Source organism: Crinia signifera, chromosome 1 (assembly GCF_055691185.1).
Source record: "Crinia signifera chromosome 1, ASM5569118v1, whole genome shotgun sequence".
Lineage (NCBI taxonomy): Eukaryota > Metazoa > Chordata > Amphibia > Anura > Myobatrachidae > Crinia > Crinia signifera.
In genome coordinates, this window is record NC_139217.1 from 84,818,167 (window position 1) to 84,830,328 (window position 12,162).

Sequence of the window (12,162 nt, forward strand, 5' to 3'; positions counted from 1 at the left end):
ACTACAAGCACTGCTGTGTTCACTCCCCTGAAGGATCACAAAGCTGCATGTAACTTCTGCATGTGGAAGAAGTTACTCATTCATTTCCATGCAGGCAGTAATGGCCAGGTCGCACTTGTAGCTCTTTGTTTTCCTTTAAAGTACATTTGGGGAACTACCGTATAAAGCTCTGGTGATACCATTTTAACATGTTGGTTGTTTTATTTTTTTTTTTTTTATCAATTATACAGTATATATTATTGTGCTCTCATCCTTTAATTCACTCTATTCTTTTTCAAACAATATAAAAGGAAAATAAGGTATGTCCTCAAAGACGTTCTTGATGCAGACCAAAACGTTAGAATAAAGACCTTCTCATTCTTCTTAAAATCATTTATAGAGTGCTACTAGAGGTAGAACTCAAAATCAATATGATAGAGGCAGATTGAGAATCAACATTTCGAAGATTTATTCCTTCGCCTTCAGAACAAAGAAAGGAAGATAAAGGAATAAGCCTTTGAAACGACGATTCTCATTCTGCCTCTGTCATATTGGATTTTGAGTGCCGCACATTACCTATGCTACTTATATACACACACACACACACACACTTTAAAAAATTATTTAAAAATAACATGTGTTAGAAGTAAGTGTTAAAACAGTACAAACCGTGACACCTACGAGGTCTCTGAATCAATGCTATTGAGTATTTAAAAAGTCAAGGGGACATGGGAATAAGTGAGAATTTCTAAATGGTTCACACGTTTTATCAAAAAATCTACTGCATCACTATTCTCACTACTTATATCGGATCCAAAGGTCTATTGACTTTTAAGGATCAAGTACATTTCTAAACAGAAGCAGTGGCACTGATACAGAGACCCCTATAGTTCGGTCATGCTGGCACACGCTACGTAAACATAACTACTTCTAGGTATCAGTTGGTATACATCTCTATTAGGTTAGGTTAATGATCTCTCAAATCACAACACTGCAATCCTTTAACAATGTTAGAGAAGATACTTGAAACTACCAGTAATACCCCTTTTCTTTCTGTAGCAGTCTTTTGTCCAGAAACACTAGCAGGGGATTTTGATGTACCAGAGGACAGTGCTGCAGCAGGTCCATGAAATTCCGGATCTTCGGCCTTGGTGTACGGCTTGGAAGCTATCTCAACAGACAGGGATGTTGTGTGTTTTTCAATGGTGGGGTTATGGGGCAAGAGGCTGGGTGAATAGTCTAGCGCTTTGGAATTGTGAGCTTTTGTTAGGGTATTAGAATATTTTTTTGCATCTGCCGAGAACTCTTTTAGGATTAGTTTCAAGGTGGAAACCCTACGTTCCCTTGACTCCTGCTTACGCTCCTGGTGGACAACTTTACTGTTCACATGTTCTGATTTTGTGCTAACATTAGAGAAAGAAATCTGCGGATTAGTGTTAGTTTTCTGCATGCTCGTGCTGGACTTGGCAGAACACGTGACACTTTTCTTATTGGTACACGTCACGCCACCTGCTGGGCTTACTATGTGCTCACTTATCCCCCCCTGCTGGTAATTAGCCGATGACCTATGAAAACTTCCTTTTCTAGGGGGAGGAAGGGGAGCCTGTTATTAATGTGCAGCCACAGAGCAAAACAAGACACAAAAGACAACAACAAGAAAAAGAATCACACATTAGCATGTTTGGATTAATGAAAGTGTCTGGCAAACAAATGTATGAATATACCTATTTAATGTAATCATTACTTATTTACACAATGGGCCCACTTATTAGATTTATATCCACGTCATGTGTTTTACATTCAATGGGGCCCATACTCAGGCTGCTATTGGGGCCATTCACTGTTCTGCTAATGACTGCATCAGGGGTACATGGAAATCCAACTTGCTGGAAATCATCAAATTGATAGATTCTGACCCAAACAAATACCCAAAAATGATTACAATCAAGGGGGGGGGGGGGGGGGGGGGGGCGTAAATATACCAAGATGGAAGTTCTATTGAAGATGGGATATTCCCATAGCAACCAGATTCTAATTATTTAATTAGCACCTTTTGGAAGATAACATCCCATCTTCAAAAGAACTCCAGCGAGACAGCATTTTTTTTTTACATGAAGCATTTGCCAATTCATGGGGTGGGGGAGGGGGGAGGGAGTTGGATTGACAATTATTGATGTCTGCCAAACTGCCTTTTTTGCAGATTGGGGCTGTAAATTTATGTCCCACATTAACCATTTTCTTTGTACTTTATAGTGTGTATTTTAATTGTGGATTTACAGTAAATATGGACCTAAGATGTTTAAACACAAAAGTACTACTCTGTCAGTATTGGGATATTTTTATAAAATACTGTAAAGATCAATGAAATACAATTACCAGTTAATCTAATCTACACATTATTCAACCACATACAACATGCATTTTTATAGTACAATAAACATTTACATGTACCATAGCTGCAGTCATTAAATGCAATAGGAGTAAATTAACATTAAATTGCTTCAGTATTAAATTGGCAATCAATGGTTAAAAAAAGGCTAAAGGTGGTCACAAACCAAAATCATAAGCGGAAACTGGGAAATTAATTTCCAAGTTATAAAATCAAATGAAGCCTTTATTTATTGGAGCACTTTTGCAGTTTGGTTACCTTAGCATGGAATAAGGAAAGAAATCTTTGAGAATAATCTAGACAATGGCATCCTTAGCTCCCCTGCGGTTCACAGAGGGACATATGTAATATAACATTTGGTTGAGAGTTAAAATGTTGGATAATTGTACATTAGTTGTACATTAGTTTGGTCATGGGAGAGAGTCTGTGGTATCCGAAAGGCCATGGAGACACAACAGAGGTTGCTATTCACACAGGACCCTCATCTATTGGAGGTTTAACATGGGTGAACCCCCACTTATCACATCACCTGTTATATATGGATATTGTCGGAGGTGTGCTACCACTGGACACAGAAGATTGACATGCACAAAAAGAAGAAGAGTATGTCCTTATGTGGTGCACCTATGGAAACTTACACGAATAAAAAGTAACTTTTATTCTTTATTTTTAAAAGAGCGAAATATAAGAACACACAAACATAACATAAAGTGTATTAAAATAACGGCGGCTCACTGTTTCCACACACAGTATTGCTTATTTGTAATTTCAATTCACAGGAGTAAATAGCCAACACTTTATTGTTAATGTAATCAATTTATATTAAAGTGTCCAAATGGCCCAATTCCTCCTATACATATGCACATGGAATTTTTCAAATATACATTCTCCTGTGTCTACAATTATGACACGATCTAGAATGGTTTTGACAAATAGCTCATTGAGTTCACAGAAATTTTTCTGAAGTCCACCTAGACTGTGTATCCTAGTACTGACCCACTTCAGGAAAGATTCCGGAGGGATCTGCTAATAACTGTCAATAATTGTTAACATAGGTCTTGATTCATTATAGGGATGATCCCATGTACAATTATATTCATACCATATCTCCCTACATATAAAGCTGGAATTGCTGTGTTTGGAGAGTGTGGTTTATAGCCACTAGGTAGATGTAAGCAGATTTAATTCAGAATCAATAGTTAACATAGGTGGGGAATCAACAGTATGGTGTCGACTTCAGGTGTCAATTATATTCATACCATATCTCCCTACATATAAAGCTAGAATTGCTATGTTTGGGGAGTGTGGTTGAAGGCCACTAGGTAGATATAAGTAGATTTTATTCAGTAGTGAACATAAATGAACATAAATGAGGAGTCAACAGTATAGTGTCGACTTCAGGTATCACCAGTTCTAATATCGGCATTCAAATAGCAGGTATGTATTAACAGCGATTTTCTGGAATGATCACCCTTAAATAGGGCTACTATGATGATGCTATTCAAGTAGCAAAAATCGCCCTCAGTGTTAACATGCAGTGTAACCCTGTACACAAATAATTAGCGCAGGTGTAAGGACAGAGTGTGAAGTCCTTCAACACTCTCCTGTATACTGCTATTGAAAACTTGTGAAAGTCACTGGTATAGCCAGTGAACATAGGTGATGAATCGACAGTATGGTGTCGACTTCAAGTGTCAATTGTATTTATACCATGTCTCCCTACATATAAAGAGCTAGAATTGCTATGTTTGGGGAGTGTGGTTTATAGCCACTAGGTAGATACAGGCAGATTTTATTCTGTAGTGAACAAAAATGAAAATGAGGAGTCAACAGTGTAGTGTCGACTTCAGGTGTCAATAGTTCAACTATCGGCATATAAATGGCAGGTATATATTAACAGCGATTTATCTGGAGTAATCACCGTTAAAATAGAGCTACTATGGTGATGCTATTTAAGTAGCAGAAATTGCCCTCAGTGTTAACATGCAATGTAACCCTGCACCAAAGTGATTAGCGCAGGTGTTGGGACAGGATAATAGTGCAAAATCCTTCAACACTCTCCTGTACGCTGCTATTAAAGGTCACTGGTATAGCCGGATGACTAGACACGAGAGAGACCTCATACTATCTGCCAGTGCATAGCTATGAGGAATATCCTGTATTAATAAAACAGATCAAAATACATCCTGGTAAATGTGTGGAACAGAGAGCGTCACCGCTAGCCGGCGCGCGCTTCGCAGACAGCTTTTTCAAGGCCTTGAAAAAGCTGTCTGCGAAGCGCGCGCCGGCTAGCGGTGACGCTCTCTGTTCCACACATTTACCAGGATGTATTTTGATCTGTTTTATTAATACAGGATATTCCTCATAGCTATGCACTGGCAGATAGTATGAGGTCTCTCTCGTGTCTAGTCATCCGGCTATACCAGTGACCTTTAATAGCAGCGTACAGGAGAGTGTTGAAGGATTTTGCACTATTATCCTGTCCCAACACCTGCGCTAATCACTTTGGTGCAGGGTTACATTGCATGTTAACACTGAGGGCAATTTCTGCTACTTAAATAGCATCACCATAGTAGCTCTATTTTAACGGTGATTACTCCAGATAAATCGCTGTTAATATATACCTGCCATTTATATGCCGATAGTTGAACTATTGACACCTGAAGTCGACACTACACTGTTGACTCCTCATTTTCATTTTTGTTCACTACAGAATAAAATCTGCCTGTATCTACCTAGTGGCTATAAACCACACTCCCCAAACATAGCAATTCTAGCTCTTTATATGTAGGGAGACATGGTATAAATACAATTGACACTTGAAGTCGACACCATACTGTCGATTCATCACCTATGTTCACTGGCTATACCAGTGACTTTCACAAGTTTTCAATAGCAGTATACAGGAGAGTGTTGAAGGACTTCACACTCTGCCCTTACACCTGCGCTAATTATTTGTGTACAGGGTTACACTGCATGTTAACACTGACGGCGATTTTTGCTACTTGAATAGCATCATCATAGTAGCCCTATTTAAGGGTGATCATTCCAGAAAATCGCTGTTAATACATACCTGCTATTTGAATGCCGATATTAGAACTGGTGATACCTGAAGTCGACACTATACTGTTGACTCCTCATTTATGTTCACTACTGAATAAAATCTACTTATATCTACCTAGTGGCCTTCAACCACACTCCCCAAACATAGCAATTCTAGCTTTATATGTAGGGAGATATGGTATGAATATAATTGACACCTGAAGTCGACACCATACTGTTGATTCCCCACCTATGTTAACTATTGATTCCGAATTAAATCTGCTTACATCTACCTAGTGGCTATAAACCACACTCCCCAAACACAGCAATTCCAGCTTTATATGTAGGGAGATATGGTATGAATATAATTGCACATGGGATCATCCCTATAATGAATCAAGACCTATGTTAACAATTATTGACAGTTATTAGCAGATCCCTCCAGAATCTTTCCTGAAGTGGGTCAGTACTAGGATACACAGTCTAGGTGGACTTCAGAAAAATTTCTGTGAACTCAATGAGCTATTTGTCAAAACCATTCTAGATCGTGTCATAATTGTAGACACAGGAGAATGTATATTTGAAAAATTCCATGTGCATATGTATAGGAGGAATTGGGCCATTTGGACACTTTAATATAAATTGATTACATTAACAATTAAGTGTTGGCTATTTACTCCTGTGAATTGAAATTACAAATAAGCAATACTGTGTGTGGAAACAGTGAGCCGCCGTTATTTTAATACACTTTATGTTATGTTTGTGTGTTCCTATATTTCGCTCTTTTAAAAATAAAGAATAAAAGTTACTTTTTATTCGTGTAAGTTTCCATAGGTGCACCACATAAGGACATACTCTTCTTCTTTTTGTGCGTATCCGAAAGGCCTGAACATGGGCCTCACAGAAGCTGGTCCAGGCCACGCAAGTATTTTCACTTCTAAATTACAGGGGATATGTAAGGCAGTCCCTGACAATTTAATGACTGACATCCTAGGATGCCCCTATAACAATGAGAGAAAACATACAGTACTTCATCAGGAAAATGTACAGTAAATTGACTTTAAACACTGGTGTGACTCAGCAGCCAGGAAGCTCTATTGAGACTTCCTGATCTTATGCATTTTTGCATAACATGTGTAATAATAGCAGCTCCTAAATGTTGGTCTGGCCATCAAATCATGTCCGGCCTCCACTAGAAACCTCGCCATAAGACAGTTTGCAAAATACCCGTGCTCAGTTGTTACGACTTCTGAAGGACTCACTGAGAAGAACATGATGAATGGTGTCCAGAGGTTAACACGTCATTTAATATACAATTACTGTTTACCTAGAAATCAAAATCATGCAAAAGCCCCATATGGTTGAAACTTCAATTCAAAACCAGGTTTCTGGTCCTAGAGGTAAATTTACTATTCACCGGTTTGTCAAACCGACCGATGATCTCAGCAACTGTGACCAATGGATTGAAGGCGGTAACAGAAATAAATACCCATCGCGTCAAAGCCACCGATCAATGGCTTCAAAATGCACAGAAGTAAATCTAGCCCTTAGACCAAAATAAAAGTATAAAGCATGCATATACTGTAGGGTGTACGAACAGCGCATCCACAAATGGCCATGGAGGCAGCACCCTCGCTGCCCCATAGTACTTACATGCGGATTACAAGGTGCCTATAACAGCACCCCATAGCCAGTAGCATAACTGCACAGCCACTTGGACCACTGAAAGCACCGTGCAGCACTGCCCAGAGCAAGCAGCTTCCTAGACATGACATCATGATGTTACAGGTTTAGGGGGCAGGACCAGCACAGAGCACACTGCCACACTGTTATGGGTCCGGGAGTACAGTAAAAGGATAATTTATGTGGCTTATTTAAGTAGAACACTGGCAACAAGTAGCTGGGAATTTTTCTTTTTCCAGCCCTCATATCCCACTGCCCCAAGGTGTAACATGGCTTCTGTGGAATTTTGTCCCTCAAATCAGTTTTTACAAATAGAGGGAAACAACCAGCACCTTTGGAAGAGTATGCTGTCCTCCCACTACCATTTTCCACAATCCAATATGAATTTGAATAGGGGGTGGGGCAGCAACAAGTTACTGTAGATCGTATGACTACACAACCCGAGTTTCTGCTCATGGAGAAAGCAGTGCTTGCTGTACAAGATAAAACCATTTGAAGCAGCATCGTAGAATACCCTCATTGAAGGCTATCCCTGTAATAGCTGCAGACTTCTTCATCAGGAAGGGGGGGGGGGGAGAGAGATTAAATAAATAATTTGGACCAGTTTTGTAGAATTTAAGGATTTTTGATAAACGGACTTCAGAAAGTAGCACAATTAAATATTGCAAATTGCTAGCCACAAATATACATTATGGGGGTGATTCAGGTTGGTTTGCAAAAGCAAAGTCCATCTTTAATGGACTAAACCATGTGCACTGCAGGTGGGGCAGATGTAACACGTGCAGAGAGAGTTACTTTTGGGTGAGTTATTTTGCTTCTGTGCAGGGTAAATACTGGCTGCTTTACGTAACCCTCTCTGCACATGTTATATCAGCCCCATGGTTTTGTCCATTAAAGAAGGCTATTGCAAACCAACCTGAATCCCCATACCTTCCCCCCCCCCCCCTTGCACCAAGTACTACATGTCCCAGTGATTCAGAGCTGCTTCCTAGAAATTGTGGCGACATTCTCATGAAAATTGTCTGCTTACATTGGGAGTAGGCGATGGGTATACTGTAAAAGCAGAATCTCTACATTGGAGTCGAAGAAAAACAATGCTGTTGTGTACACAGAACCCATGATAAATATGAACTACAGGCAAAACACTCCAAGCCAAAGAGAGTTTAATCTGTTTCGTCAGAATTCACCAAGACAGCTGTAACGAAGTAACGGACTCATCAGGGGAGCGAGCAGAATGGTTATGACAGGTTATGGAGAAGTACTCCGACTACTATTAAATAAAAAGAGTTTTATTCAGCTTTGAGTACATTTAAATGTAATGCTAAAAATATTGTAAAAAATAGTTTCCAATATTTGAAAACGGTTTTTTGGGGTATTTTGCCGCTGCATTCAGACAAGTGGCACTTAACTCTGGCTTGATGGATGTTGGACCATTATATATAATCCAAAAATATACTGGTAGGCTAATTGGTTCCCAACAAAATTAACCCTAGAATGTCTGTGTGTGTGTGTAAGTGTGTGTGTAAGTGTGTGTGTGTGTGTGTGTATACATGTGGTAGGGAATATAGATTGTAAGCTCCACTGGGGCAGGGACTGAATGTTCAAATATTATATGGAGAGCGCTGCGGAATATGTGTGCGCTATATAATAAACTGTTAATAAATATATAGACTACATACCCTAACTAAATATAATGAGAGGTGCGGCCATGTAAAGAAGGCAGAACATCCACTAGAAGTTTCAAACGTATTTAAATATAATCTATACAGACATGGACTAAAGTACCATGAAAATGCCTATTGTGATCATTACCTAAACACTGGGACAGCTGGTAAGATTTGATTTCTATCTCATGTTGGCAATTTGACCCAACATACTGACCATGGTAGAACTCCAACGGGCCCTGGTACTAGGGAAAAGGCATGGTCCCATAACTCAAACAGTTAACAAATTAGTATGTGTAGCACTGCTTCATGCCCGACACAGCGTGCTGCTCTAGGGGGAAGGGGCATGCAGATGTGGGCAGAGAGGAGACTTGATACAGGTGGAGACTATCAAGACCATCACTACTCAGGTCCTTTAACCAACCTGGGTAAGTAGTAAAAGCTTTTACTCCTCTCTGTGACTCTGGTTAAATAAAAACTGATGAATTAGGTCTTGGTGGCTGAACACAGGTTAATGTTGCATACATATACAGATAATGTAACATACATACAGGTGTACAATATACATTAAAAAGTATTGGATAGGTCAGCGCTCACCTGTTAGGGGATAGAGCGAGTAACAGAGAGAGAGGAGAGACCCGTGCTCCAATTTGGAGTGTGGTAATGGTAAATAATGGTTAAAGTGTGCTTAATGAACCATAGGATATGGAATAATTAATACAGTTATATTTATTGGTCACAATGCCAAAAACACATAGTAAAGGGTCAAAAAAACAAATGAAAAATAAAAATGATGCTCACAGAGCTTACAAAAATAATGTAATGCTGCCAATGGATAATAAACAATGTCAATTACCAATCAGAAAGTTAGCAATGCCGATGGGTGTATTACAGTGTTCAGTGCAATAACATATGGTCTCTAATCAATGCAGTCTCTGGAAGAGGGGAGGGGGCAAGGGCAGCGGGAATGAGAATGGGAGCGGAGAAATGGAATTCCCAGGGCGGTGTTGCGAGGGGCTGGCATCCCATCCCGGTCACTCAAGGTCACCATAATTCATTGACAATGGGCACATTTTTCAAGCCCTTTTCCTTCTGATGTTGCTAATTCTCCCTTTTTACATACAGTACTTCCATTATATTTATTTATATTTTGTATAATGTTCACTCTTTGCGGAGTGCATATGGACAATATTTAATCGTTACGCTGAGTACACACTATACCATGGGTTCTCAAAATGTTTTCCAAGTCTAATCACAGAACATAGACAAACCGAGGATTCCCGCACCAGTTTTAAATTATTATCGGACTCTCCTATCTCCAATCAGTAAATATCTCAAGGACCAATGCCTTATTTTAGACAGAAGTGCTACCCACTACTCAGAGCAAATCCACTATTCCACAAGAAAAAAGTATTTGTGGGTGCACTAAGGGTCCTATGTTTCGGTTATAAAATGTAACTTTTATTTATTAAAAATAAAATGGGTGAAATATTAAAACATAGTAAATAGAAGTGAAAAAGAAGAAAATAGGTGTATTAAAAGATGTAGGGCCACTGTCACAGAACTAATGAGATTATTAGCTTTTCATATGCGTCCAAATTGCACCTGCTAGGTGACCTGGAAACCGTGATATGTTTGGGGTCCTGAGGACCGAGTTTGAGAACCACTGTACAATACAGGTAACACTGCCCAATTAGGAAGATACAAGGTAAGCATCCTTACATTGTGAGCAAAGTAGCTGGCCACGCTGAAGAGCAGAATCAGATATTGGCAATTTATCAGCAGTATTAAAAAGGGAAGCCACCCCAGTACAATACTTATTCAAGATCAACAACAAAGTGCAATAACAAAGTGCAGAAACAAAGTGCAGAAACAAAGTGCAGAAACAAAGTGCAGAAACAAAGTGCAGAAACAAAGTGCAGAAACAAAGTGCAGAAACAAAGTGCAGAAACAAAGTGCAGAAACAAAGTGCAGAAACAAAGTGCAGAAACAAAGTGCAGAAACAAAGTGCAGAGAGTATTACAATCTACAGAATCCTGTACATATAATATTGACATGCATGCGAGTGCATAACTAGCCCCATTTACTGAAATGTATGCAGCTTAGGAACACTGATCATACCATCAATTTGTACCCCCAAAGATGCTGCCATCTATACCCACAAACTCACACGCTACATGTTTGGCACTTGCGCCAATGACATATATAGTGGTGTTGCCTGGGTGAGACCACGAACATTTTCCTTTCAGTCTCTCTTCCAAACATTTTTTTTTAGCTGATAAATTAAATGAATGCAATTTATTTAAAGGAAAGATGCATGCAAAGTATACTGAACATTTTACTTATGTTTAGTTACATTTGACTTGGTGGCTACGCACTTGGTGGCTGCACGGTAAATAGTGACAACATAATTACCTGAGTAGGAGATTTCTTTTCTTGTAAGTTTGGACGGACACTTCTATAGCCTTTTGCTGCAAGGGAGGAACCACTTGAATCACCATTGAGACCATCTTTCACATAATCATTGTAAGAGCTCCAGATATCTAGAGTCAAACCAGACCAAATTTACAGTGCCATTAACAGTACCCCCATTAGATATAATGCCAGTGCAATTGTCTGGCCTGCTGCGGTACATCCTTGAATGTGTCTCACTCCCCAATACTGAAACAAGAATACATTATTATCTGGACTATTTTGTGAAATAAAAAAATCAATGTACCTGAGTCAGGTGAGAGGGATTCCTGTCCTAAAACAAACAAAACAAAAATGGTATAAATGTATTATGTGTAAATTGAATTCATATAAGAGAAGATGTGATTATACCAGACATTTAAATTCAAAAGTGGTGACCTCTGGGTACCAACTGATTTCCATATAAGTGGTAATTACATATTTTCATTACAATGGTTTATGTTAGGTGGCTAATAACAAATCTTGCTCAGTAGTTCGCTGTTGATGTTTCCTCTCTATAATTGTACCCATAAGGGCTTGCTGTGGAGCCATCTAAAACAAGTTTTTACACATATATGCAAACCCTTCACACTTTCTAAAACAGGCATGTCCAACCTTGGCCCTCCAGCAGTTATGAAACTACAAGTCCCATCATGCCTTGCGTTTTGCTAACAGGGACTGCTAAAACTATTGCAAGGCATGCTGGGATGTGTAGTTTCACAACAGTTGGAGGGCCAATGTTGGAAATGCCTGTTCTAAAACATGTACTGTATGTCTGTATACCCACTTTTACTGTATACTGTAGTTATGACTCATCTAATCTGAGTTATATTCACTAGATATTAATGTCTTCCCAATATCATTACTTGTAGTTTACCTTTTTGGAAGGCTCCACGCTTGTTACACACTTATAAAAGGTTTACTGTCACTTTAATTGGATGCATCTTCTTAGTC

At 39.1% G+C, this 12,162-nt stretch overlaps 1 protein-coding gene across 19 annotated transcripts in view; it reads right to left on the reverse strand.

Annotated features, from left to right (window-relative positions):
- SORBS2 (sorbin and SH3 domain containing 2) overlaps nucleotides 1-12,162 on the reverse strand; it is a 289,436-nt gene that overhangs the window by 110,090 nt on the left and 167,184 nt on the right. For 13 of the 19 annotated variants that reach the window (XM_083169032.1, XM_083168988.1, XM_083169006.1 and 10 more), the window contains 2 exons: nucleotides 11,477-11,503; nucleotides 11,173-11,300 (listed from right to left, as the gene is read on the reverse strand). In XM_083169032.1, the coding sequence (XP_083025158.1) occupies nucleotides 11,173-11,300; nucleotides 11,477-11,503 (155 nt within the window). The remainder of the gene's footprint in view (nucleotides 1-11,172; nucleotides 11,301-11,476; nucleotides 11,504-12,162) is intronic. The other 6 variants (XM_083169075.1, XM_083169067.1, XM_083169015.1 and 3 more) reach the window with 1 other exon arrangement.